The 27,102-nt window shown below is 45.8% G+C and overlaps 1 protein-coding gene across 1 annotated transcript in view; it reads left to right on the top strand.

The window, feature by feature from the left end:
- SNAPC4 (small nuclear RNA activating complex polypeptide 4) overlaps positions 1 to 27,102 on the top strand; it is a 127,666-nt gene that overhangs the window by 72,857 nt on the left and 27,707 nt on the right. Inside the window, exons 19-23 of the mRNA XM_033960333.1 lie at positions 3,578 to 3,818; positions 4,017 to 4,087; positions 4,749 to 4,853; positions 21,350 to 21,377; positions 22,119 to 24,112. Of these exons, the coding sequence (XP_033816224.1) occupies positions 3,578 to 3,818; positions 4,017 to 4,087; positions 4,749 to 4,853; positions 21,350 to 21,377; positions 22,119 to 24,112 (2,439 nt within the window). The remainder of the gene's footprint in view (positions 1 to 3,577; positions 3,819 to 4,016; positions 4,088 to 4,748; positions 4,854 to 21,349; positions 21,378 to 22,118; positions 24,113 to 27,102) is intronic.

Consider the following 27,102-nt stretch of genomic DNA (forward strand, 5'->3'; position numbering starts at 1 on the left):
CGCCAGACCCTTCAGCGCAGTAGTTCCGGTGCCCCCCCCGGAGTGGGGCACGGGCAGGTACTCCATTTACTTTGTGGTGCCCAAGAAGGAGGGGACTTTTCGGCCCATCCTCGATTTGAAAGGGGTCAACAGGGCTCTCAAGGTTCCCTCTTTCCGTATGGAAACGCTGCGGTCGGTCATTCTGGGGGAGTTTCTCACTTCTCTCGATCTGACGGAGGCCTACTTGCATGTTCCTATTCGGACCTCTCATCAGCGTTTCCTGCGCTTTGCGATCTTGGGTCGGCACTATCAGTTCTGTGCGCTTCCCTTTGGGCTGGCCACGGCTCCCCGGACGTTCACCAAGGTGATGGTGGTCGTCGCGGCAGCCTTGCGGTCGGAGGGCATTCTGGTACACCCCTACCTGGACGACTGGTTAATTCGGGCCAAGTCGTTGCAGGAAAGCTACCGGGTTACGGCTCGGGTGGTGGAGTTTCTCCGGTCGCTGGGCTGGGTGGTCAACCTTTCCAAGAGTCGGTTGGTTCCGGCTCAGCGTCTGGAGTACCTCGGGGTGCTGTTCGACACCTCCTTGGGGAAGGTCTTCCTCCCAGAGGCCCGGGTGAGCAAATTGCAGTCTCAGATTCGCCTGCTTTTGGCGTCCCGGTGTCCTCGGGCGCGAGATTTCCTCCAGGTCCTGGGGTCGATGGCGGCGTCCCTGGACGTGGTGAGGTGGGCGCGGGCCCACATGCGTCCTCTTCAGTATGCTCTGCTCCGGAGGTGGTCTCCCCAGAGGCACGGGATGGATGTTCCGGTTCCCCTGCGAGGCTTGGCGCGCTGCAGTCTGCGTTGGTGGCTCCGGACCCCTCACCTAGTTCAGGGGGTGGGTCTGGATCTTCCGCAGTGGACGGTGCTCCTTACGGATGCGAGTCTCCTGGGTTGGGGGGCCCAGTGTCTGGGTCACTCTGCTCAGGGAACCTGGTCCACGGAGGAGGCCTCCTGGTCGATCAACGTGTTGGAGACCAGGGCGGTCCGGCTGGCGCTGTTGGCTTTCCACTCCCTTTTGTTGGGCAAGTCGGTCAGAGTCCTGTCGGACAATGCCACGGCAGTGGCTTATGTCAATCGTCAGGGGGGCACCAAGAGCACTCTGGTGGCGCAGGAGGCGGCTCGGCTCATGGTTTGGGCGGAGTCGCATCTTCTGGACCTCTCGGCCTCTCACATTGCCGGGGTAGAAAACGTTCAGGCGGACTTCCTCAGTCGTCACTTCTTGGATCCGGGAGAGTGGTGTCTCGGCGCCGAGGTGTTTCAGTTGCTAGTGCGTGCTTGGGGGCAGCCCCTGATGGATCTGATGGCTACAAGTGGCAACGCCAAAGTACCCCGCTTCTTCAGTCGTCGCAGGGACGGTCTGGCCGAGGGTCTGGATGCTCTGGTCCAACCGTGGCCAACGGAGGGGCTGTTGTATGTGTTCCCTCCTTGGCCATTAGTAGGCAGAGTACTGCTTCGCATTGTTCGCCATCCGGGGCTGGTGGTCTTGGTGGCTCCGGATTGGCCTCGTCGTCCGTGGTATGCGGATCTGGTGAGGCATCTGGTGGCGGATCCTCTTCCTCTGCCTCTCGAGTGCGATCTTCTGACGCAGGGTCCCATTCCCATGTTCGACCCGTCTCCCTTTTGTCTTACGGCTTGGCTCTTGAAAGGGGCCGCCTGAGTAAGAAGGGATATTCCGACAAGGTGATCTCTACACTTTTGGGGTCCCGGAGGCTTTCTACCTCTCGGGCTTATGTACGGGTTTGGCGTCTGTTTGAGGAATGGTGCCGAGCGCGGGGAGTGGTCTCCTTTCGCGCTTCTCTGCCTAACATTCTAGAGTTTTTGCAGGATGGCCTGGATAGGGGCCTGGCCTGGTCTTCTCTTCGGGTTCATCTGGCGGCCCTGTCGGCTTTTCGGGGGCTGGTGACAGGTCAGCGTTTGTCAGCCATTCCTGATGTGATTCGCTTTCTTAGGGCGGCCAAGTTGCTCAGGCCTCCCATAAGGCCCTCGATTCCCTCTTGGGATCTCAATCTGGTTCTCTCTGTTCTAGTGCGCCCTCCTTTCGAGCCGTTGGATGGCTGTTCGTTGAAGGACCTTACGCTGAAGTCGGTCTTTTTGGTGGCCATTACTTCCGCTAGACGGGTGTCGGAGCTACAGGCTTTCTCTTGTAGGGCTCCCTTCCTGGAGTTTTCAAAGGAGCGGGTTGTTTTGCGGCCTGTTCCTTCCTTTCTGCCGAAGGTAGTTTCTCCTTTTCATGTCAATCAATCGGTGGTCCTCCCGGTCTTGGGTAGTCGGGAGGGTTCTTCTGAGCAACGACAGCTGCGCAAGTTGGATGTCGGTCGGGTCCTCCATGCTTATGTGCAGCGGACCCGGGATTTTCGGAGCTCCGATCATCTCTTTGTGCTTCTGGCGGGTCCTCGTCGGGGGGCTGGCGCTTCTAAGGCTACTATTGCGCGCTGGATCAAGGAGACGATCGCTTCCGCTTATCTTCTGAGTCAGAAGCCGGTTCCGGAGTTTCTCAGGGCTCATTCCACTAGGGGTCAGGCGGCTTCTTGGGCTGAGTCGTCGCTCGTGCCTCCGGTGGATATTTGTAAGGCTGCGGTTTGGTCCTCCTTGCATTCATTTGTTCGGCATTATCGGGTAGATGTTCAGGCGCGTCGGGACGCGGTGTTCGGTGAGCGTGTTCTGGTATCGGCCCTTCGGGGGTCCCGCCCGTGAGAGGGACTGCTTTGGTACGTCCCAATCGTAAAGTTAACCTCTACTGGTCTGGAGAGTGCTAAAGAAGGAGAAATTAGGTTCTTACCTGCTAATTTACTTTCTTTTAGCTTCTCCAGACCAGTAGAGGTCCCCACCCTGTCTGTTGTTGTTGTTGTTGGGGCTGTTGCGCGGGCAGTTTTTGGTTTTTGCTGCGGGTTCTAGTATTTTTCTAGGGCCGGGGAGAATTGAAGAACAGCGGCTGTGGCTCGGCTGGCTTAGCTGGCGAGCTGTGGGGACCTTCTTCCTTCGGGAATTTCTCCTCTGCATTTTCCAACAGCATTTTTTGGGTATGTTATTGGTTACTCCTTTCGGAGTATTGTTTTTTCTCTCTGTTGTTTCCAGTTCTTGGTTCTGCTTGGCTATTCGGCAGACTGAGGGAAATAGAGAGGAGGGGCTAGGATATACTGTCCCAAAGTTTTGTTTTCAGTCTCCACCTGCTGGTCATGATTAGATATATACCCAATCGTAAAGTTAACCTCTACTGGTCTGGAGAAGCTAAAAGAAAGTAAATTAGCAGGTAAGAACCTAATTTCTCCTTATCTTTCTTGGCAAGTATTTTACATTAACAAGTAGATACTGAATACAACTCTCTAGAACAAAGGCTTCTTGATAAACAGGCAATAGGTGTTCCTATAGTCTGACACTATTTACTTGGTAATTCCTGAGAGTGGCAACCTTTTCCTCTGACCATATCTGCATTTATCCCCAGGTCCCAAAATGATAGTAAATTGACATTTGGAGAAACCTGAAAATGAGGCAGTGCTTCATGCTGATTTTTCATTTTTAATACAACTGTTCCATTTTCCTTTGTTTTCCCACCCAGAGAAAGCAGTCAAATCGGTCTCGGGTTTCCAAATCTTCAAGGATGGCTCTGAATATACAAGTGGGCCCGGAGCCCATTATGCAATATCATGGCTTGGAGAGAGAGTGTCAGAAGAAGAAGAGAGTCTCACAGAAGAACACAATTAACAGGAGGCTTCTGATGGCAGTGACTCCTTGGGTGGGCAATGTGATATTACCTTACAGTCTGAGTCGTGCAAGACCTCTGGGGCATCGAACACAAGGTACCCTTTTCACTACACTTGCTTCCTCTTCATCTCAAACAGTACAGACATCTGCAGTTAGCAGGACTCAAGGTGACATTAGATTGAAAGAAAGACTTTAGGGAAAATGTAAGCATAGAGCAGAATACTATACTCCCACACTTAGTCTTCAGGAAATATTGATTTTGTTTTTTTATGCCCTTTTATCCCCCTCTCCAGCGGACAAGATCAGAGACCAGCTTCAGAGTGTGAATCTCATCAGTTCACCAGTTTTTGTGCTGCTTATTTGGGTAAGCCCTACACTGAGAGCCTGACCTGGAGTAAAAAGCCCTTACAGCTTTAGGAGCTCAGTGGGCTTTGAGGAAGGTTTATAGAACAAAAAATATTTAAGGGTTTATTTCAAAGGATTTAGTATCCCAAATTGGGCCCTTTGAAAAGTGTTTAAGCCTGAGGTCTTAAAGTTAGGAGATAAAGACTGTATCTGAATTCAAGAAAGCATGGGACAGGCACATGGAATCTTTTAGTGAGAGGAGCTGATAGTGGACCATTTGGCCTTTATCTGCCATCATGTTTCTATGATACTTTGCCTTGGCAGGTTGTTGCCATGCATGTCTTATGTGATCTTTTATTTAATTGTGAATGTTTGGCTTTTACCTGCTTAGATTATATAGTTAATGTGGGATAGAATTGTTACATAAAATTAAAGGCCAATAATAAAAAAAAAATACTAGTCATTAAATAGTGGTTCAGGTGTTGTTAGCAATATATCTTAGGTACTTTCTTCACTGAATGGGTAGATTGCATGAAATGGGACCTGGAAGCGACAAAAAGCAACTGATGAAAGGTTCTTGCCAGCAAAGTCAAAGGGCATTGGTTTTGAAATGGTCCTGGTGATATTGTGCCAGGTTTTGAGTATCCAGCTGATAGCCTTCATTTGCTTTATCTCCCCAGCTTTTTAAGATTGATGGAGTTGGCTGCTTAAAGGTGATTCAGGAGAGAAAGGTGAAGCAAGCTGCGCTGCTGAGATCATTTGCAAGCAGTGTTGGACATCAGCAGGTAAGGACTCAGCCACGTTCTCAACACTCAGCTATTTCCTCGGCACCAGACCCAACATGATCTCTTCTACTTTCACTTTTTGTGTAGCACAAAAGCATCTAACAAAACCAGGGCTACCCAACAACAAATGTCTACCAAGACCTCCCCTTCCTTCTGCAAATCATTTTCTCATAGTTTGTTTTTCTTTTAGAATTTATTTTTTTTATAAACCAGGCAGAAATCATTCAGATATTCCTTTTTGTGCTCTATTCACAAACCTACTTTTCAGTATGTTTTTCAGCTAATCATTTTTAGTCCTTCTTTCCAATTACGGTGTAGGGGAGTTATCAACATGGGCTACTGTTAAGATGTAGTACCCCAGTTATTAACTGATCTCTTTGCATAAAATGGAACGTTATGAAAATAGCACAACTTGTGGTAAAATAAAACTTTATGTTAATCCACATTGATAACTACAGTAAAACTTTGTTTTGCGAGCATAATTTGTTCTGGAAGAATGCTCGTAATCCAAAGCACTCGTATATCAAAGAGAATTTCCCCGTAGGAAATAATGGAAACTCAGATGATTAGTTCTACAGCCCAAAAACTTTAATACAAAATACTGTATGCTGTGAGTGCTTGAGCTATAGGTAAATTGGGTGTGACACTTCTATTACAGTCAGCCGCGTTTGGTGTAAGATGCGCGTATTTAGTGCGTGCTTGAACTGTGGGTAAATTGGACGTGGTACTTTTATTGCGTTCAACCGCATTCAGCGTAAGATGTGCACGCTTCAACTGTGGGTTCTGATGACGTGACATGTGATATGTGCTCTTACAGCAAGACAGTGCTTGTTTATCAAGTTAAAATTTAATAAAATGTTTTGCTTATCTTGCAAAACACTCGGAAACCACGTTACTCGCTATCCAAGGTTTGACTGTACATCCCTAATGTTCATGGTGGTCTACAGCATTATTAAAATGTGGATGCAATATGCCTCTTCCCAGAATAAGTCTTTGTTGGTACCTGAGACAACATGAAGTAAGCCACTTACCCATGTCACAAGGAATATCAACAGAAGAGGTGGGATTTGAAATGTGGTTCTCAGCCTGTTGGTCCAATATAAATACTAGAACTGGCAGATTTCATACACGCATATATACACACACACACTCGCTCTCTCTCTCACTTTATTAAACTTGCTGTACTACTTGGGTTTACACAAGAACTTAGTGGTGTACAATATCTAATAGTTAAGAAATTCAATGAAAAGAATTCCATTAAATGATAGGAAAGAACATAACATGCAAAACCACTTATACGGAAAAAAAATACTTAAACAGAAAATAGATACCTAGGATCTGATAAGTACTAACTCTCAGAAAGGGAAATCTTAAAAGCAGTAGTAAGATAATGGACCTTTAATAATCATTTAAAGCGTTTTAATGATCCCTCCTCCCATAAAAACCTAAGAAGGGTATTCCACTGCAATCTGGAAACTTCTCCTTAGTGGTAGAAAAGTCAGAGACAGTTTGGTTCAGTGAGCCTTGATTGTATTTGGCATTTGCTTAAACATCTCCCAGCCAGCTACTTAATTGGACTTACTTAGTATATTCATCCTTGTCCTCATTCACACAGTATAGAACATCAAGCTATAAGCCAGAACTTAGGAGATGTGGGCTCAAACCCCGTTTCTTTCTGACTGTCTTTGTGATCTTGTGAAGTCACTTGATCTCTCTAGATTTCAATAATTAGAATAACTTAATTCCTGCTTAACACACTTCAACATTTTCTTCCCAATGTGCATAGGAGTTCCCAGTCACAAAGAACAAACTGAGTTCATTTCTTAGTTTTAGCTATAATAATAATAATAACTTTATTCTTATATACCGCCAACAATCTTGCGACTTCTAGGCGGTTTACAATAAAGAGAAGTGGTTTACAATAAAGAGAAGTGGTTTACAATAAAGAGAAACTGTAAATACAATAAAGAGAAACTGTACATACAGCGAATTAAAGGGTATAGCATTGTACATCTGGTAATTCCAACATTAATAATATTAACAACAGTTTGTGTGCTGCAAGACCAGGAAGTGCCATGCTGCTAACACAAAATTTAGAAATATTCCATGAATTGAATGGTGTGTTCATGGTTAGTGATTAGGGTTGGGGTTTACAATTTACAGGGTCGGGTATGTGGTGGTGTTATGAGGGGGGCTGATGTTCTGGTTCGTTACCTAGGTATTTCAAGAACAGGTAGGTTTTTAAGTGTTTCCTGAATTCGCCATAGTTGTTTGTGTGTGCAATTAGTTTTTCTAAGTCTTTACCCCATGTGGCTGCCTGGTACGATAGCAGTTGTTGGTATCTCTTATATTTACACCCTCTAGCCGGAGGGGAGACAAATTTCAGGTGTGTTTTTCTTTTATGTCTGTTGGTTGGGAATGAGAAGAGGTCTGTAATATATTTAGGGGCTAGACCGTTTAATACCTTGAAGCAGAGACATCCTAGCTTGAACTTCGTGCGTGCCTTCATCGGCAGCCAGTGTAGGAGTCTGTAGGAAGGGGTTATATGGTCGGACTTCTTCAACCCGAGAATCATCCTGACTGCTGCGTTTTGTATCAGTTGTAGTCTTTGCATTTGCTTCTGGGGGATTGTCAGATGGGTGATGTTGCAATAATCTAGGTGGCTTAGTATTAGGGATTGTACTAGAATTCTGAAGGCTGAAGTGTGGAAGTACGCCTTAATGGACCTAAGTTTCCAGAGAGTGAAAAACCCTCTTTTGATTAGGGAGTCTATATGGTCTTTCATGGTTAGTTCTTGGTCTAGTATTACTCCTAGAATCTTCATCGTTGGTTGAATAGGGTAGTTAAGATTGTTAATGTGTAGTGATTTTGTCGTGTTATGTACGTGTGGCGAGGCTATAAAGAATTTAGTTTTCTCTGCATTGAGCTTTAGTTTGAAATCTGTGGTCCATTGTTCCATCATGTTTAGCGATTCAGTTGCTGTTGGGGTGACTTCGGAGGGCGAGGTAGTAAACGGGATAATGATTGTGAAGTCGTCTGCATAACTAAATACTTTTACGCCTCGCTGTGTCAGCTGCGTATCCAGTGAAGCTATGTAGACGTTGAAGAGGAGTGGGGATAGTGGGGACCCCTGTGGTACGCCTGATGGGTTTCTCCATATTTTGGAGAGGTTACAATTGAAGCGCACTTGATAGGTGCGGGTCGTAAGGAATCCTCGAAACCAGTCCAGCACCTCGCCTCCGATGCCGATTGCGTCTAAGCATTGTAGTAATTTTTTGTGATCCACCAAGTCGAAGGCCGAGCTCATGTCGAATTGCATGACTAAAGCTTTGTGACCCTTGCTGAATAAGTTGCGTATGTAATCTAGGATCGCTGCAATCACCGTCTCCGTACTAAACAGCGGTCTGAAGCCTGACTGGGTTTCATGTAGCAACGAGAACTGATCCAGGTAGTTCATCAATTGGGTTTGTACCAAACCTTCCATTATTTTTACGAAAAATGGGATGGATGCTACTGGTCTATAATTAGTTACTGATGTTAGGGGTAGTTTACGGTTTTTTGGAATTGGGGTGATTATGATGTGACCATTTTTTGATAGGAATTTTCCGTTTTTGAAATTATTAGACATGTGAGTCCATAGTGTTATTTTAAAGTCTAAAGGGGCTGCTTTCATTATGTTGGGAGGACAGGGGTCTAGGATGCAGTTTGATTTAGTGTATTTGTTATAGAGTTTTATGAAGTTATTCCAGGCTTTAAGTAGGACTACAAGTCCACCAATACAGTGGGGCAAAATGAGAAACCTTCAGTCACTGTCAAGCATCAGAAACATGCACCAACTCTGTAATAAAACAGAATGCTGGTTTCCTGACAAAACTATATTTTGCTATTATTTAATGGTTACTGAAATTTGTTTGATGGCAAAGAACTTTCTCTTTCTGGAATGTTCCTTCTCTTCCATCTCCCGGAGAAATAGATTAGCGGTTACTCATCAAAGATTGGTTGTTGTTTTTTTTTTAATGATTTTTAAACCATCTATTTGATAGAAACATAGAAATAGACGGCAGATAAGGGCCACAGCCCATCTAGTCTGCCCACCCCTCCCCTACCTTTCTCTGTGAATAGATCCCACGTGTCTATCCCATTTGGCCTTAAAATCAGGCACACTGCTGGCCTCAATAACCTGAAGTGGAAGACTATTCCAGCGATCAACCACCCTTTCAATGAAAAAGAATTTCCCGGTGTCCCCGTGCAGTTTCCCGCCCCTGATTTTCCATGGATGCCCCCTTGTTGCCGTGGGACCCTTGAAAAACATAGTATAATAAAGCCACTCATTCATTCCAAAACATTAAATAATAGGCATTAGATACATAAGAAAAAAAACAACAAAAGAATCCAGCAGGTATCACAATCACCTCACCCCCACCCCTCAAAAAAATCTAACCCTATCTTCAGTTGCTGGAGCAGCCCCATTTTTATAGAACTCATGACCACCAGCTTTGAAGGTTGAGGTGAATTTCCCAGATTTAGGGAACAAAAATTAAAATACCTGATTATTGGAGCAGTGTTTTTGAGATTTGATCATGTGCTTTCATTCCTTTTTTTATGTTACTATGCTTCTCCATTATTTTATTGAATGTATTAATTCAGGGATGGTATGCTGAACCATAGGGTTATTCATCTGTGTTTGCAAGCATACTAGTGCTGTATGATTTGCCAATTTGAATCAATTCACCTTGGTGAATTGATTCACTTTTAAAAAAAAAACAAATCAGACTCATTGATTCAATGAGTCATGACACCTGACATACCTCCAGGCATCCTAAAGTAGCAGCAGTGGTTGCGGTGACTGACTTGGCAGAGGCAGCGTGGTAAACAGGCTTCTCTTGGCATGCCCCATAGGGGCCTTCCCTCTGCCACACACTGATGATGTGGTAGAGGGAAGCTCTGTCAGGCAGACCATGAGAAGCCTGTTCACCGCACTGCCTCTGCCAAGTTGCCACCACCACTGCTGCTGCTACTTTAGGAGGACTGAAGGGGGATGGGGGTCGGTCAGGAGGTGCTGCACAGGGGAATAGGAGTGATGGAAAGCTACTGCACAGGGGGATGGGAGGGCAGGATGAAAAGCTGCTGCACAGGTGGGTAGGAAGGAAGAAAGCTGCTGCAAATGGTGTGAGAGAGGAAAGGAAGAATTGGTGGAGATGGGATGGAAGAGAGGAAAGGAGAGCTGCAATAGAGGTAGAAAGGGGTGAGGAGGAGATATACTGCATGGGAGGGGGACATGCATGGAGGGGAGAAATGTTGGACATAGGGTAGAGGGCAGGGAGAGATGGTGCATGGGGAAAAAGATATGTTGAGAAAAAAGAGAAAAAGAAGGTCCTAGGCCTCATAGTCAAACAGAGAAACAAAAAGAAGAGGCACAGGAGATGTCTTAAACCAACCTTCAGTTACATATGTTTTATAATAAAATGTCCAAAATGTAAAAACAAGTCCTTCAGATACAATATAAATTTGGTCCCAACTAGGATCAGAGTTTCGGCAACAGCGTCGCCTTCCTCAGGGGACAACAAGGAACTTGTATGTCTTGACAACGTTTGTATTAAAGCGCTCCGGTGTCTGTACTTTAAAAAAGAGCGCCAAAAAGAAATGTTACGCATGATGGAGGGGAGGAAAGAAGAGACGCTGCATGGAGGAGAATAGAGAGGTTTGACCCAGGGCACAGGGCAGAGAGAGAGAGAGATGGTAGAAATATTGGATATGGCAGTGAAATGGAAGGTACAGAGATGGAAGATGGATAATGAGCATGGAGGAAGAAGAAAATGTCAAATGGGCAGGAGACCCTGGTAAGCAAATTTACAGAAGACATACAGAAACCAGAGCCTGGGACCAACATGATTTGAATAATAAAATGACCAGACAATAAAAGTTAGAAAAAATAATTTTATTTTCTATTTTGTGATAACAATATGTCAGATTTGAAATGTGTATCCTGCCAGAGCTGGTGTTAGGTTCTAGCTTAGGCTCGCTGTCTGAGAGAGAGAGAGGAAAAGTCTTTTTTGTTTATTTTGTTTACACCACAGTGCCGGCGTGTGATTGGAGAGGGAAAAGGGGGAGGGGGGTGTAGAAGAAGAGGCTACAAAATAAACCCGCTATGATGTTTGAAAAAAAATGTCCTCTTGGACAGGAAAAGTGAATCAAATTGAAAAATCAGTTCAATAGACCAAATCGAACTGAAAAAAAATTTCCCTGGATCGGGCAGGACTAGAGCAAACTGCAGAAGATGTCAATCACAGCTTTTCAACTCCTCCTTCTCCATGATCTCAGCTGCCCCCTTCAGTTCTTCCCTCTGCAAGTGAACATGAAGATGTCTTTCTGATCTGCTCTGTTTATTTTTTTATTGTTTTGCGGTGTTTTTCGGATATTTGGCTTGTTTGTGGGTTTATTTTTTCTGCAGTGTTGGAAATCTCGGTTCAAAGGAACTGCACTGCATACTCGAAGAAGAACAGATGTTTTAGTCTGCAGCTGGCAGATGTATCCATCGGGGACTTGCACAGCCAGCCTGCTGAAGACTTGTAGAGCTCAGGGTTCCGGGCCCTCAGCAGTTGCTCGCATTCTTGACTTGGTCAGGAGCTTAAGTGCAGGCTGCTAGGCATCAATGGAGGTCCTTCAAGATGCTCAGGGTGCTGGCTGCAACTTCACCTACCCCCTTTCCAAGTCATTCGTCATGGTCCTGGTGTTTAAAGAATAAGGTCTGACTAGTAGCCCAAAGATCTCAGCATGGGAACGAACCAGTGGCTTGAGGCAGAGAGCCTCTCCTGATCCAGCTACACATTCAGGAAACTGAAGCAGGCTGCATTTTCCCCAGAACATGATCTATGACTATAGGCTGTGACAGTCTATGGGGAAAATCAGGGGGGGGGGGTGAATCTTGAAAAGTGTGTTTTGATTTTCTGCAGTTACTGAATATGCTCGAATATAAACAGAGATTTTTGGGCCAAAAAAATGGACCAAAATGGGGGTCTCTGTTTATATTCAGGTCAGCACTGACCCACCCCCATCCCAAACCTGTTTGCAGGCCTCTGTCAGGCCTGCTATGAGAACTGATGGTCCAGTAGTGGCTGGAACAGGAGGGTTCCTTCACGTCTCCTGCCCAAGCCCGATTCTAATTATTTTTATCTCCCTTCCATCTCCTCCGTGTACCTTAAGTATCCCTGGTGGTCCAACGGTGAATCGTGGCAGGAGTGACCTTCCGTCACTCCTGCCTATGCAGAACCACTAGCTAACTGGCTGCCGCAAGTTCTCGCGGGACTGTAAGAGCTCGCGGCAGCCAATCAGCACAGTCAGGAGTGAAGGAGCTCTGCACGGGCAGGAGCGAAGAAAGGTCGCTCCTGCCACGATTCACCACTGGACCACCAGGGATACTTAAGGTACACAGGGGAAGCGGGAGGGAGATAAAATAATTAGAATTGGGCTGGGACAGGAGGCGGGAGGGATCCCTTCTATCTGGCCACCGCTAGACCATTAGGTCTCACGGCAGGTCCAGTGGAGGCCTGCAAGGCATCAGGAGTGCTCTGCCAGGCTTTGCATCCAGCCCCCTCACTCACTCCCTTGTAAGTCTCTACACCCAGCTCCCCTCCCTCCCAGGTTCTGAAAGCACAGTTACTTACAGTAACAGTTGTTATCCAGGGACAGCAGGCATATATTCTCAACAGTGGGTGACATCACTGACAGAGCCCCGCAGCGGACAGCCTCGAAAGCAGACTTGCTTGAAGATCTTTGTAAGAGGTTCCGAGTGCTGCACTGCGCATGTGCGAGTGCCTTCCCGCCCGAGTTAGGGCGCACGTCTCCTGTGAGGAACCTCAGTTCAACGTTTTCTGCGGAGCCGAGAAGTCCTCCTCTTTTCAGCTCTGCAGCCTTCGTTACCTTCTCTCACCGCGACTTTTTATTATTCAGTCGCTATGCTCGTGTTTCCATTCGTTTCTATAAAAAAAAACCAAAAAAAACCTTTTATTCAGTTTTTCGTTCTTTCTTTCCGGTCAGCAGCCTTTCAGCCTAGGCCTGGCCACTCACCTCGTTCGATATGTCGGACTTTGTTTTTTCTATGTCCCGGCCTCTTACCGGGTTCAAAAAGTGTAGCCAGTGCAACAAAACTATTTCAATCACCGATCCACATAGTCGGTGTATTGTTTGTTTGGGTCCTAAACATTGCCCCCGACGCTGGCTTACGCTATGCTACCCTTCAACCTCAAGCCCTTCGTCGACGCCGTGCCAAACTTCAACTTTTTGGCACTATGGACCAACCGCCTGAGAAGGTCTCAACCTCGGCTTTGGGTCAGCCTCGACATCTAAGTCCTCGACCTCGACATCTGTGGTCTCGAAGGCCTCGACGGCAGCTCCTCTGAAGTCATCCTCAACGGGTAAGTCTCCTGTTTCTCCATCAGGTACCATTCCTAAGAAGCCTCCATAAGAACATAAGAAATGCCTCCGCTGGGTCAGACCTGAGGTCCATCGCGCCCAGCAGTCCGCTCACGCGGCGGCCCATCAGGTCCAGCAGGAAATTGTCCAATCCTTTCTTAAACCCCAGTACCGTTCGCTGCCCTATAACGTCCTCTGGAAACGCATTCCAGGTGTCCACCACACGTTGGGTAAAGAAGAACTTCCTAGCATTCGTTTTGAATCTGTCCCCTTTCAACTTTTCCAAATGCCCTCTTGTTTTTTTATGTTCTGAAAGTTTGAAGAATCTGTCCCTCTCTACTCTCTTTATGCCCTTCATGATCTTGTAAGTCTCTATCATATCCCCTCTAAGTCTTCTCTTCTCCAGGGAAAAGAGACCCAGTTTCTCCAATCTCTCAGCGTATGAAAGGCTTTCCATCCCCTTAATCAGTCGTGTCGCTCTCCTCTGAACTCTCTCGAGTAACACCATATCCTTCTTAAGGTATGGTGACCAATACTGGACGCAGTACTCAAGATGCGGACGCACATTGCCCGGTACAGCGGCAGGATAACTTCTTTCGTTCTTGTTGTAATACCCTTCTTGATTATCCCCAGCATTTTATTTGCTCTCTTGGCGACCGCTGTGCACTGTGCCGTCGGCTTCATTGTCATGTCCACCATTACCCCCAAGTCCCTTTCTTGGGTACTCTCATTCAATAACATCCCTCCCATCGTATAGCTGTGCCTCGGGTTTCTGATTCCCACATGCAATACTTTACATTTCTCAACATTGAACTTCATCTGCCATCTCTCTGCCCATTCCCCCAATTTGTCCAAGTCCCATCCCAGAGTCTCAGGCATCCCAGGCCGTGTCCGCGGTCCTGCCAGCCTCTTCGAGACCTCCAGCTAAGCATTCCTCCAAGCATCAGGAATATTCATCCTCGAGGTCGCCCTCCTTAGAGCGCACTGCTGCACCTTCGAGACCTGATCCCTTTGTCTCGGTGCCTATGTTCGAGGATATGTTAAAAACCATTCTGACCACTCAGATTTCTTCGGTCATGGCTCAACTCTTTCCGTCCTCGACCCTGCTTCCTATGAGACAGCCTGAGCAGCAGTCTGAGACTCCTGTAGCAGCACCTCGAGGCAAGCCTTGGAAGTCTCACCAGTTCTCATCCAGTGACTCTTCACCTAAGCCTCGGACACAGTCTCCTCCACCTCGACCGAAGCATCGCTCGAGGCATTCGAGGCATCTCGCTTCCAAGCTTCCTCAGGAGACATCTCTACAACAGAAACTCTTGCCTTTGGATACTGAGACTTCTATGCCTCGTTTATCCAAGGCTACTGAGAATGCTTCCAAATCTAAACATAAGTCTCGCAAATCTATTGCACTGGCTGCTTCTCCTCGAAGTCCATCGAGGTCGAGGACTCCTCCATCGAGACCGCCTCCAAGGGAGCCTTCTCCTCCTGTCTCAACCCAATCTGTTCCTCGAACCACGGGGACCTCACCATCGAGGGTTTTGAAGTGCAAACACTCACTGACTCCTCCTCACGCAGGTAGTGCAGCTTCCTCAATCACTGTGTGCCTGGACTCTGAGCCTCTGTCTCAGTATTCCAGAGAGGCTTCTCCGTTCTACTCAGTAGTCCCTCGGTCTCGCACTCCTTCTCCTGAAGGTGCCTCCACCTCGAAGTCTGCCTCTTTTGCCAGGTTCGTCTTCGACATGGGAAAAGCTCTTCAACTGGATCTCCACTCTGATTCCAAGTATACACCTGAATACTTGGCCGACATGGAGTTGCCTCATCCAGCCATGGAGACCTTGAGGCTTCCTATGACTCCAGTATTGAAGCAAACTTTCTTAATGTAATTGTAATGTAATTTATTTCTTATATACCGCTACATCCGTTAGGTTCTAAGCGGTTTACAGAAAATATACATTAAGATTAGAAATAAGAAAGGTACTTGAAAAATTCCCTTACTGTCCCGAAGGCTCACAATCTAACTAAAGTACCTGGAGGGTAATAGAGAAGTGAAAAGTAGAGTTAGAGTAAAAATAAAATAAACATTTTAACAAGACAGCATTGATCTAAATACTTTGGAAGGTAGAAGAGAGGAGAGAAAGGAATAGAAGCAGAAGGGGGAGCCGTTGAACAGTAGAATTCTGGAGAAATTTATATGGAAACTCCTTATTCCATCATAGCCATTCCATCCAAGCTGGAATCCAGGTATCGCACAGTACTTTGCAAAGGCTTCGAGAAATCTCAATTGTCCCATCAGTCTTCGGTGGAATCTTCTTTAAAGAAAGCTAAGCTTTACGCTGCAGTCCTTCCAGGCGGGGAGGGCCGTACCATGGACAAGTTTGGCTGCAGATTATACCAGAATTCCATGATGGCTAACAGAATTCTCAATTATAACTACATTTTCACGGCTTATTTTAACCATTTCCTCAAATTACTGCCTAAATTCTACCCGGCTCTTGAGGAACAAAGTCTCCTAGAATTCAAACAGATCATCAGAACTTTGTTTCAACTTCGTCTCTTCATGCTGCAAGCCACATATGATGCTTTTGAGCTCTCTTCTAGAGTTTCTGCCTTTGCAGTAGCCATGCGTCGTCTCGACTGGCTCCGAATTGTTGATATGGATCCCAATCTGCAGGACCGTCTAGCGAACTTGCCTTGCCAGGGAAATGAACTCTTTGATGATTCTATTGAAGCTGCTACAAAGCGCCTCTCTGAACATGAGCGCTCTTTTGCTTCCTTGATTCGGCCGAAGCCTAAGACACCTCCCGCTCAGCCATTCAAGCAACCACCATGTCGTTATCCCCAAAAAACGACACCAGCTTTCTCCAGGCCTCTGCCTAGAAGGCCTCCACAGCAACAACGACAGCAGAAAGCTCCTGCTGCGACTAAACCTGCTCAGTCTTTTTGACATTTCCAGTCTTAGCATACCAACCTCTCTGCATCAAAATTCTCTTCTGCCCATAGGAGGTCACCTTCACCAATTTTATCACCAGTGGGAGATGATCACCTCAGATCTCTGGGTTCTCACCATCCTTTGGGAAGGATACTCACTTCACTTTCTTCAGGTGCCTCCAGATCGCACTCCAAACGAGGGTCCTTCCAATTCGTCGCAACTTCCCCTTCTTCAGGAAGCTCAGGCTCTTCTTCACCTTCGAGCTGTCGAGGAGGTTCCTCTGCATCAACGGAACATGGGCTTTTATTCCCGTTATTTTCTAGTTCCAAAGAAGACGGGGGATTTGCGACCCATTCTGGACCTCAGAGCTCTCAACAAATTTCTAGTCAAAGAGAAGTTTCGGATGCTTTCTTTACCCACTCTGTATTCCCTAATGAATCAGGGAGATTGGCTATGCTCTATGGATCTCAAAGACGCTTACACTCATATCCCGATTCATCCAGGCTCTCGCAAGTATTTAAGATTTTGGATGGGAAATCTTCATCTACAATACAGAGTTCTTCCTTTCGGACTCACCTCATCCCCCAGGGTCGTGGTGGCTGCAGCCCTCCGTACCCAAGGTCTTCAAGTTTTTCCGTATCTGGACGACTGGCTCATCAAAGCCCCCTCTCAACAAAGGGTTATTGCAGCGACCCAACAGACTATTATGTTCCTCCAAAGTCTGGGGTTCGAAGTCAACTTTCCAAAATCCCAGCTGACCCCATCTCAGTCTCCCCAATTCAATGGGGCCACTCTAGACACTGTCCAGCTCAGAGTGTTTCTACCTCCACCACGTCGGGATACCCTCATTCGCCTTTGCCATCAAGTGTCTCATCTCACATCAATTTCAGCAAGACAAATGATGGTTCTGCTCAGTCACATGGCTTCTACAATTCACGTGACACCTTTTGCCAGACTTCACCTTCGCATACCTCAGTGGACCCTGACATCTCAGTGGCAATAAGCTACCGACCCGCTTTCTCAACAAATTACAGTAACTCCTTTGTTGAAGCAATCTCTCCACTGGTGGATGCTCTCTTCCAATCTTTCCAGAAGTTTGCTGTTCCACAATCTCCCTCATCAGAAGGTTCTCACAACAGACTCGTCAACCTACACATGGGGAGCCCATCTCAACGGACTCCGTACCCAAGGTCAGTGGACTCCTGCGGACCGTCTTTGTCACATCAATCTGTTGGAACTCAGAGCAATTTTCAATGCTCTCAAAGCTTTTCAACACCTTCTTCACGACAACATAGTCCTTGTCCATGTACTATGTCAACAAACAGGGAGGTACAGGTTCTCACTCCCTTTGTCAAGAAGCTCTGAAGCTGTGGGATTGGGCAATCCATCAGAACATCTTTCTCAGAGTTGCATATATTCAAGGTCAGCACAACTATCTGGCGGACAAATTGAGTCGTCTTCTGCAACCTTACGAATGGACATTCAATTCCTCGCCTCTACGTCAGGTGTTTGCTCAATGGGGGACCCCTCAGATAGGCCTCTTTGCGTTTCCCCTCAACAACAAGCTGCCTCTGTTCTGCTCTCGAATATACTCTCGCCAGCATCTCGAGGCAGATTCTTTTCTCCTGGATTGGAAGGGTCAGTTTCTCAATACCTTCCCTCCATTCCCTCTGATTCTCAAGACACTTGTCAAATTCAAGACAGAACATGCCACCATAATTCTGATAGCTCCTCAGTGGCCCAGACAACCGTGGTACTCCCTTCTACTTCAACTCAGCACCAGGGAGCCTCTGCTTCTACCAGTTTTTCCCTCTCTGCTTACTCAGAGTCAAGGATCCTTGCTACATCCCAATCTGCAGTCTCTACACTTAACAGCTTGGTACCTTTCAACCTAACAGACTCTCTACAGTTCTCTCAGTCTGTTCAAGACATTTTGGTAGCTTCCAGAAAGCCATCCCAAGGGCACTCAGTTTATTTATTAGATGACTATGTGGAACACTGTAAAAGGCTTTGCTAAAATCTAAATACACCACATCTAGCGCACATCTATCCAATTCTCTGGTCACCCAGTCAAAAAAATTGATCAGCATTGAACAAAACCCAAGTCAAACTTCCTTAAAATGTGCTAGTCCACCGCAAATACTGTGTCTGCTATGCAGGTAGTCTAGTTAGCCCTACCCATCATTATTTTATTTACCTTACAATATGTATGAATTAATTAATGCATTTTGAAGTATTAGGTTAGAGTTTCTGAAATAGGAAGGGAGGGCTTGGGGTGGGGGGGTTATTTATATTTATATTTGTCATACATATTAAATGATTTACATATTATCTAAAACATTATAAAAATATGAATATAAATATGATATATTGTACTTAAAGTATTCATGAAGGAAAATCAAGTGTGTGTTTATAAGATTATATGTATTTTTCTGATACACTTGTTGTAATATGAAAAAATGAATAAAGAAATTAAACATAAAAAAATTGATCAGCTTTGTCTGACAAAGACCTACCTCTAGTGAAATCCATGTTGCCTCCAGTCCTGTAATCCACAGGATTCCAGAAACTTGACCATTTCTGTTTTAAAAGCGTTTCCATTAATTTTCTTACCACAGAAGTCGGACTTACTGGCCTGTAATTCCCTACTTCTTCCTTACTTCCACTTTTGTGGAGAGGGACCACATCTCCAGTCCTCCGGTACCACTCCCAATTCTAGAGACTCATTGAAAAGGTCAGTCATTGGAGCTACCAGAACTTCCCTAAGTTCCTTCAGCACCCTCGGATGTACACCATCTGGCCCCATCACTTTGTCTACCTTTATTTTAGTTATCTCCTCACGAACACAACCCTCTGAACAAGAGGAGTGGCTTCCTCTTGTGCAGAAGCTCAGATGATTCCACCGAAGGAGAGTTGTAGATCAGCAACCTGAGCCTCCCTTCACACCTTCACCAAATTCTACAGGGTAGACATAGTAGCACAGGAGGATGCCACTTTTGGGTCCTCAGTATTTCAATGAGGCTCATCTATCCCACCCTAGAGTTTGGGGACTGCTTAAGGACATCCCTATGGTTCAGCATACCATCCCTTTTGCACTAGAAAAAGAAATTAGGTTCTTATCTTTATAATATATTATCCAGTAGATAGGGATCGTTTGCTGAACCTCCTGCCTAGCAATTTATCTAATGTGCCAACTCCATAACTAAGATCTCGCTGTCAATCAGGCTTTTGGATTAGGAAGAGACTGTATATAGGATTAATATAATATGATTCGAGGGGTGCGAAGTGATTTTTCAAGACCAGTGATTCTGTTCCATGTGAGGTAGGTTGGGATAGGTTCAAATGCTAAGGCTCTAGAGATCCAATTTCTCATGCCAAGTAGGTAGAGAAGGAGGAGGGCTATAAGCTTTCCTGTGAAGTCAGACATGTTGGCCCTGTGGTTAAAAGAAAGAATTGAAGAGAATGGGGCTAGGTAGTCTGCCGATCGATGGGAAGTGGAGCAGGCTGTATTCTCTGAGGATAGGGGGACGGATTGGTTGCCCTACCCCTCACTGGGCTGGCGAGAAAGATGGCCACGCATTGGGTCAGGGCTGGAAGAAAATTAGTGGAGCTGGTAGTTGGTTGACCCTGCAAGTACTGGTTGGAATTGACCAGTAATTATTGGAATTAACTAGGTAATAGAATAACCAGACATTCAGGAACTTAGTATAGCTTAGAGATAGTTGGTGTCATGCAAGTATAAAGTATGTTATCTAGACAAGTCAGTATTCGAGTTGTCCAGACTAACTGGAGGCATGCAAGTTATTAGAATATTATCGAGACATGCCAGTACTTGAGTTGGTCGGGCATGCAAATACTTAGCTGCTTGGCCAGTCGGAGCTACAGGTGGGATCTTCAGAGCAGGAGGTAGGGCGTTTGTGGACAGTCGTCAGCAGTAGACTCCCACGCCCGTTGATGAGCCACGTAGAGCAGAATATGGTAGCTGGTTGGGAAGAGGCATGGTGTAGGGAGACTTCTTTGCATTCTGCTAAGTCATTTCACAAAGGCACGCGCCTTTGCCGTGCGCCTTAGCTGGCGCGTCGAACGGTAGCGCGCCGTTCAGCTGCTAAAGTTTAAGTGCTCCTGGCAGGTACTGGGGGGCGGAGCATGCTCACGCGCCCGACCCAGCAGGAATCAGACAGCCGGGAGCTCTGGTGGGTGTAGGTCTCGATGGGAGCGAGGCAGGGGCAGCAAAGGACGAAGATGGCTCCTGCTGCTGTAGTAGTCAAGTTTAAGGGCTCCCGGCAGGTACTGGGGGGCGGAGTACGCTCACACCCCTGGCCCAGCAGGAAGCAGGCAGCCGGGAGCTCTGGTGGGAGTCGGTCTCGATGGGAGCGAGGCAGGGGCAGCGACGGACGAAGATGGCTCCTGCTGCTGTATAGTAGTCAAGTATAAGGCCTCCCGGCAGGTACTGGGGCGGAGCACGCTCACACGCCCGGCCCAGCAGGGGAGGAATGAATGAGCTACATAAAAGTTCAGGCTGTTTATATTTTCTTGGATTCATTGTTCTTCTTAGAGGTTTGTTAATGTTTTAACTATATTACTGTTTCTTCATGGGTTGTTTTAATTTCATCTTAGCAGATCAGACACCAGGTTTTGGGGAATTCCCTTTATCCTTCCTTCTCCTGTCTTATGTAGGGCTGTCATCAGCTTTGGTATGAACTGAAGGGGGCAGTAGAGACTGTGGAGAAGGAGGACTTGAAAAGCTGTGATTGGCATCTTCTGCAGTATGTTATCTACTGGAAAAGATATCAAGGTAAGAATCTAATTTCTTTTTACCTGGTTAGTTTTTACTTTTTTGTTGTTCTTATTTTATACTACTTATTACTCGTGTGTGAACTGCTTTAGATTTGGCTTGGTCTTTTTGAAAAGAAGAATATGTATTTATTGGTGAAGTGAAACTGCCTTTCTCGGTGGGTTCGCACAGATCTTCACTTTGTAGAGAGCTTGGGTGATGAGAGGATAACAGCAGTCACCTCCTTGCTCTAATCTCTGACAGAGGTTGGACCTGTGCAGCAGTGACTTCATGCTGAATTGAATTTTAGGCTACTCTTGGATTTATGTTGCTTAAATTTGTCCTAAGTGTGCTTTTGCACTTTTTATCTGCTTCCTTTTTCAGACTTCCTGCTCTTCCCAGAAAACTTCAGGTAATGTCACAATTTGTGCTTTGAGCTTTTTAAAAATGTATTATTTGCACTAATTGCTACTATATGTTAAGTGCAAGATGCACCGAATGTAGTGTTTAATAAATAGCGTTGATGAGTAATAATCATTGTGTCTCATTGTGAAGTTATGTAATTGCTCTCCTACGCTCCCTGGGTGCAGCTGCTTAGCAAGAATCACAAAGGACCTCATGCTCACTGGATCCAATCGGTCCTCATTGACTCTGAAGTTGCATGCTGCTGAAACCAATCAGACCCCATTCCATTTGTGACCTTTACTGGAAGGGCTGGCACTCGCAGCACAGGGAGGAAAATTAATAATTAAAGCCTATACAATCCCAGTCAGCAGATTTCCCTTACTGTGGAAAAATAGGGTCTCTAGCAGTTAGTTCTTTTTCATGAAACCTTTTAAATTAGATCTTCCCACTGTACATTCATCTTGGAGTGGAAAAATAATAATGATTGTGATTGAACAAGAGATTTTGCTGATATAGTGGTTCTGCTTGTTGAGTTTTATATGTGTGGCAGAAGAGTCACCCTAAGAACTTAGCTTCTCATCCTGTGGTGCCTGCAGTATACCATTATATCTCTGGTACTAGTAATGCTTCCACTGCCTGCCAGGTTTTTAAAGGCTGAGAATAGTATTGCTCCTCTCACAAAGTGTTCAGTGCTTCAGGTCCATCCCTCCTTCAAGTTCAGATATTTTTCATATTGCTTTTCCTGCAGATTCTACTGTGCAGAATTATTCCCAGCAAAGCATCTCCGTGCCTCAGGAAAATATGTCAAAGCAAAGTGAAACACAGCCTGGAATACAGACAGCAAAGTGGGCATCTTTACCAGCTGCTCAGCCCTGTGCACGCAATTCGTACTTACCAAGAGAGAAGCCAAAAACCGTGTTGGAGCTCCTAAGGGAGAAAAGGAGCAGGGAATCCATGGATAAAACATCAAAAGAAAAAGGAGTCATTCTGAAACCACAAATGTTGGTCTTCCAGCAGGTGACCCAGCAGGGAGCAGGACAACCAACAACACCCATCTCCTCACGCCCAGCAAAGAGACTGTTGCCTGCCTTGCCACAAGTACCATGCTCCTCAACAGCACTCATGCCATTACAGAATGGCATGACAGCTGCACAGGCATCAGCAAGTCCCAGTTCCACAATGGTAAACAATGTGCAGCCATCTGGAAACTCAGGTGGTAAAGCCTTGGAGTCTTCCAGCCCTGTCAGTGGAATGGCACCTCATCAGGGCAGTGCAAGTGTGCAGATGCCAGGAAATGGTGCAGTATCTTCACCTTGCCAAAATCCAGCCCAGGCATCTGGTCAGATTCTGGCAGCACCACCTCTGGACATAAAATTTCCTCTGAAAATTGCACTGGGTGAGCAAGAAGCGCTGAAGGACAAATCCCAGGTGACGCCAATTCAGTCTCAGCAAAAAACTCCCATTTGTCTTCTGCCAACACTTGTGACTGCTCAAGGAGGTCCTGGCAGTGCCCCTGACATTATGTTGCCCATAACTTGGGTGTTGACACCTCAGGGATTGATCCCTTTGTCCCTGAGAAAAGTTGTAGGACTTCCTAGTCATAATGAGATGGAAGCAAAAGCGGTAACAGGAGCAAGTTCTCCAAGTAATAATAAATCCTTACCCATGTCATCAAATATAGAACAGAGTGCTGTAAGTGTGCTGCCAGTATCCACGGTGAAGCCCTCAGTCAGCAGCCCAGGCACATCAAATGACGCACATGCCTCCAACCTTTCTGTGCAAGAGGGATCTGCGCATTCCTCTCTTCCACTACTTGTAACTTCATTTAACGCAAACGGTAGCTCAGCAGGGGAGCTACCTTCCTCTCTGATCTCCGTTCCTTCTTCTGGCACCAGCACAGTGCAATCTGCTGTTTCTCTTAACGCACCCTTGCTGTGTGCTCGTCCAGAGCTGCCTTCAGCAGACTCAACCAGAGATACAAGTGAGGAAGTCTTTGCTGTACCAGGCCAAAATACGACACCTACAGACTGTGTTGCACAAAAGCCACACCATCTGTCAGCCACTCCTAGTGTATCAGAAAGGGTCAAACAGCCTGATCACTCAGTCAGGGAAATGACAGAAACTGCACCAGAGGCTGTCCAGCATCCACATATCCCACCCAACCCAGCACACAGTAATGTAGTAGACCCTCTAGACTTCAGCCTTGTCTCCCTTGAGGAAGATGAGAAGGTGAAGAAATGGCTGAAGGGAGAGCAGGGAGTGCAGTTGCCAATGCTGATAAATCCATTACCTTATTTGCCTCCTTCTGTCTGCAGTTTAAAGATGCTCTCTAGACTACTGCTGCAGAAGAAAGCTTTGGAACAAAGAACCACAAGCCTCCTGCCACCAACGGAGGAGAACCAGATGAGGAACTTTGAACAGAAGCTGCAGGTTATTCGGGGCATGGTAGAGCAGAGGCTGAAGGACAATCCAGCATATATCCAGCTGAAAGTTAGGTTTCTGGCTACATTCACTTTTCCAGCCTTTCTGGCCACTCTTACTCCTCCAAGAGGCAAAACAACAATACCCCACAACAACAGAAGATTTGCAAGCACTGATGACAGTGATACAGAAGGAACAGCGGAGGAACCCAAGGCCACAGAAAGTAACAGTAATGAGATTGGAAATGACGTGGCAGAGATACACTTGGATAGTACAGTGGAACATCAACCAGTCGTCTTCAGTACACCTGCACTGTACAAGGTAAGTGCAGAGCCACAGTGTATTGCACTGGAACCAGAAGCACAAGCTCAGTGACTCTGGCCATTCAATGCCACAAACAGGTTTTTATGGGAAAAATATCTGGAGGGTCTCTTTTCTGCTTCCTAGTACCCATTAGACCTGAACTGTTAATTTCCCGTCATATAGAGGGTAATTTTATAACAGGTTGCCTAAGGTGGAAGTGGAGAAGGTATTATATTTGTAACCTATGTGTCTTTTCAAAATACTAGTATAAATTAAATTATGCAGAAATAATGCTTAAATTGTGGGTGTAGACATTTACATCTGCTTACCAGGGTTTAAAAAAGGTTTTGATAATTTCCTAAAAGAGAGAGCTTAGCAGGGTTTTTAAAAGGTTTGGATAATTTCCTAAAACAGAAGTCCATAGGCCATCATTGAGATGGCTTGGGGAAATCCACTGCTTATTCCTAGGATAAGCAACATAAAATCTGTTTTACTACTTGGGGGATTTACTACTACTTGGGTTGGCCACTGTTGGAAACAGGATGCTGGGCTTGATGGACCTTCGTTCTGTCCCAGTATGGCAATTTTTATGTTCTTATGCTCAGGAGCAGGCCCAAATATTATGTAAAGTACACAAGTATACATTAAAAAAATAAATAAATAAATAAATAAAGCATGACTCTGCCTATGGCTAGCCCAGACCCTTCCACTGAGCACATTTGTTCTATGTTTGCACATGCTTGTACAATGCATACAGGCATGACCTAAGTTTATAAGAGGCCTTTTATATGTGTGAAAGATTCAGAATATTACCCTGTTAATAGCAGTCCTCTGGTATGCTGGTATTCTTTTTTTTAGCTTAACACCTTTGATGCTGTGTCCTTTCCACAGAAAAGGCAAGGGAGGTGTCTTTGATGGTGATTGCAATACTGCTGCTCGACTGCACACTAATCCCCTGAGGAAGGCATTTTCTTATACGCCGAAACAGGAATCCTTCTTGGGACCACCGTTTCAAATAAAGACTTTATTATTTGGTTGAAAAGACACCTTTTTTGCCTTTTTTTGTCTGACTGTACTCTAAGGCACTGTTCTTCAACCGCCGGTCCGCAGACCAGTGCCGGTCCACAGAAAATTTCTGCCGGTCCGTGCAGGGCCAGCGAGATCAAGTCTGCAGTTAAATTTCCTGCCGACTGCTGTTCCTCCCAGCCTCAAGACAGGCTGCCGACGTCGGGGCCTTCTCTCTCTGAGTCTCGCCTGTTCGGAAACAGGAAGTTGAAACAAAATAGGCGGGACTCAGAGAGTGAAGGTCCCGACGTCGGCAGCCTGTCTTGATCGCTACCCCTGCTGAGTTGCTGGGCCGCAGGGAAGTTGCAAGTAGAACGGAGAGAGCTGCAGATACAGGTGCAGGTGGAGGGAGATGATCAGTGTGTGCGAGCAAGATCCTGGGGAGCCTTCACAGTGGCTGTCTCCCCTCCCACCAGCTCTCCTACTTACCAGGGCAGTGATTTACCGGCAAGTACTGAGAGCTGCTGGAAGGGGAGGAAGCCACTGTAGGAGGCTGCTGGATAAAGGGAGAGCTGTTACTGGACTTGGAGGGAGTTAGAAGGAGAGATGCTGCTGGGAGGGGAGGAGGGAAAGGTATGGGAAGAGAGTTAATGTTGGATAGAGAGAGGAGGAAAGGGAGAAGAAGGAGAGATGCTGCTATGAGGGGAGGAGGGAAAGGGATGGGAAGAGAGTTAATGTTGGATAGAGGGAGGAGGGAAGGGAGAAGGAAAAAAGGAAGAAGGGAAGGGAGAAAGAAAAAAGGAAGGAAACAGCTGGCAGGGAGATTACAGGAGGGGAAGGGGGTCAGGGTGGAATGGAGAGATCAGATGAGGGAAAGGGGAGAGAGTAATGAGAAAGGAGAAAGACTGGATGCTGGAAAGGGGGTCAGCAGAGAAATGAGAGAGGGATAAAGATGCTAAATCTGGTTTAGGAGAGATAAAAATGAAGAAGGCAGTGAAGCTGTAATGAATGATGTAAAAAGGAGAGAGGAGGCACAGGCTGGATGGACAAGGGAGAGGGGCATAGAAAGAAGTCAGATACATATGGAAGGGAGAGAGGGCAGACATTGGATGGAACGCGCAGATGCTGGATTGAAGAGACAGGGCAAACGCTGGAAGGAAAAGAGTGAAAAGAAAATGAAAGCAGAAACCAGAGACAACAAAAGGTAGAAAAAAAATAATTTTATTTCTATTTTGTCATTAGAATATATCAGATTTGAAATATATATATCCTGCTAGAGACATAACTGAAGATTGCAGTATTCTGTTAGCATGATATTTCTATGTAGCAATCTATAATAAATTGGCTTATTCAGTTTTCTTGATAGTAGAGGGGATATATGTGAAGGGGAGGGGAGACATGGGTTTTGTTGGTCCGTGCTCTGTATATTTTTATTTATAAAATCACAATTGTTCAGAATATTGTTTCTTTTAATACTTTAATAAAATACGTTCAATATAAAATCATAACTGCGGCTTGTGCAGATGGGATCAGATGGTTTGCGGGGACCGAGCTCGTGGAGATGGGGCGTAAACAGGGTTTTTAAATTTTAGTCCTAGTAGTTTACCGGTCTACAAAATAATTCTTTTATTTCTGCTGGTCCAAGGGTGTAAAAAGGTTGTAAAACACTGCTCTAAGGCAAGATGTTCTTCTATCTTTCTATGTCCTTTCCACACTCATCTTGCATGGTGCATTATCTGTTTGCATTTTTTTCATGCTGCCATAAATGAAAATGTGTCAAAGAAAAAAAATCCTGCATTCAACAAATCTAACAAGGATAGTCCTTGATAGAACTATGGAATGCCACATTTCAGGGAGACTTGATAAGGTTGCCCCTTTAAAAATATTTCCTGAGCCAAGATCAAGGGAAGATCCATTGTATACTGAGGAGCTTAGGCAAATGAAAAAAGACTGTAGGAAGCTGGAGAGATCTTGGTCCTCATTTCCAGCAGAGGATCTGAGAA

The sequence above is a fragment of the Geotrypetes seraphini genome, chromosome 10 (assembly GCF_902459505.1).
Source record: "Geotrypetes seraphini chromosome 10, aGeoSer1.1, whole genome shotgun sequence".
Lineage (NCBI taxonomy): Eukaryota > Metazoa > Chordata > Amphibia > Gymnophiona > Dermophiidae > Geotrypetes > Geotrypetes seraphini.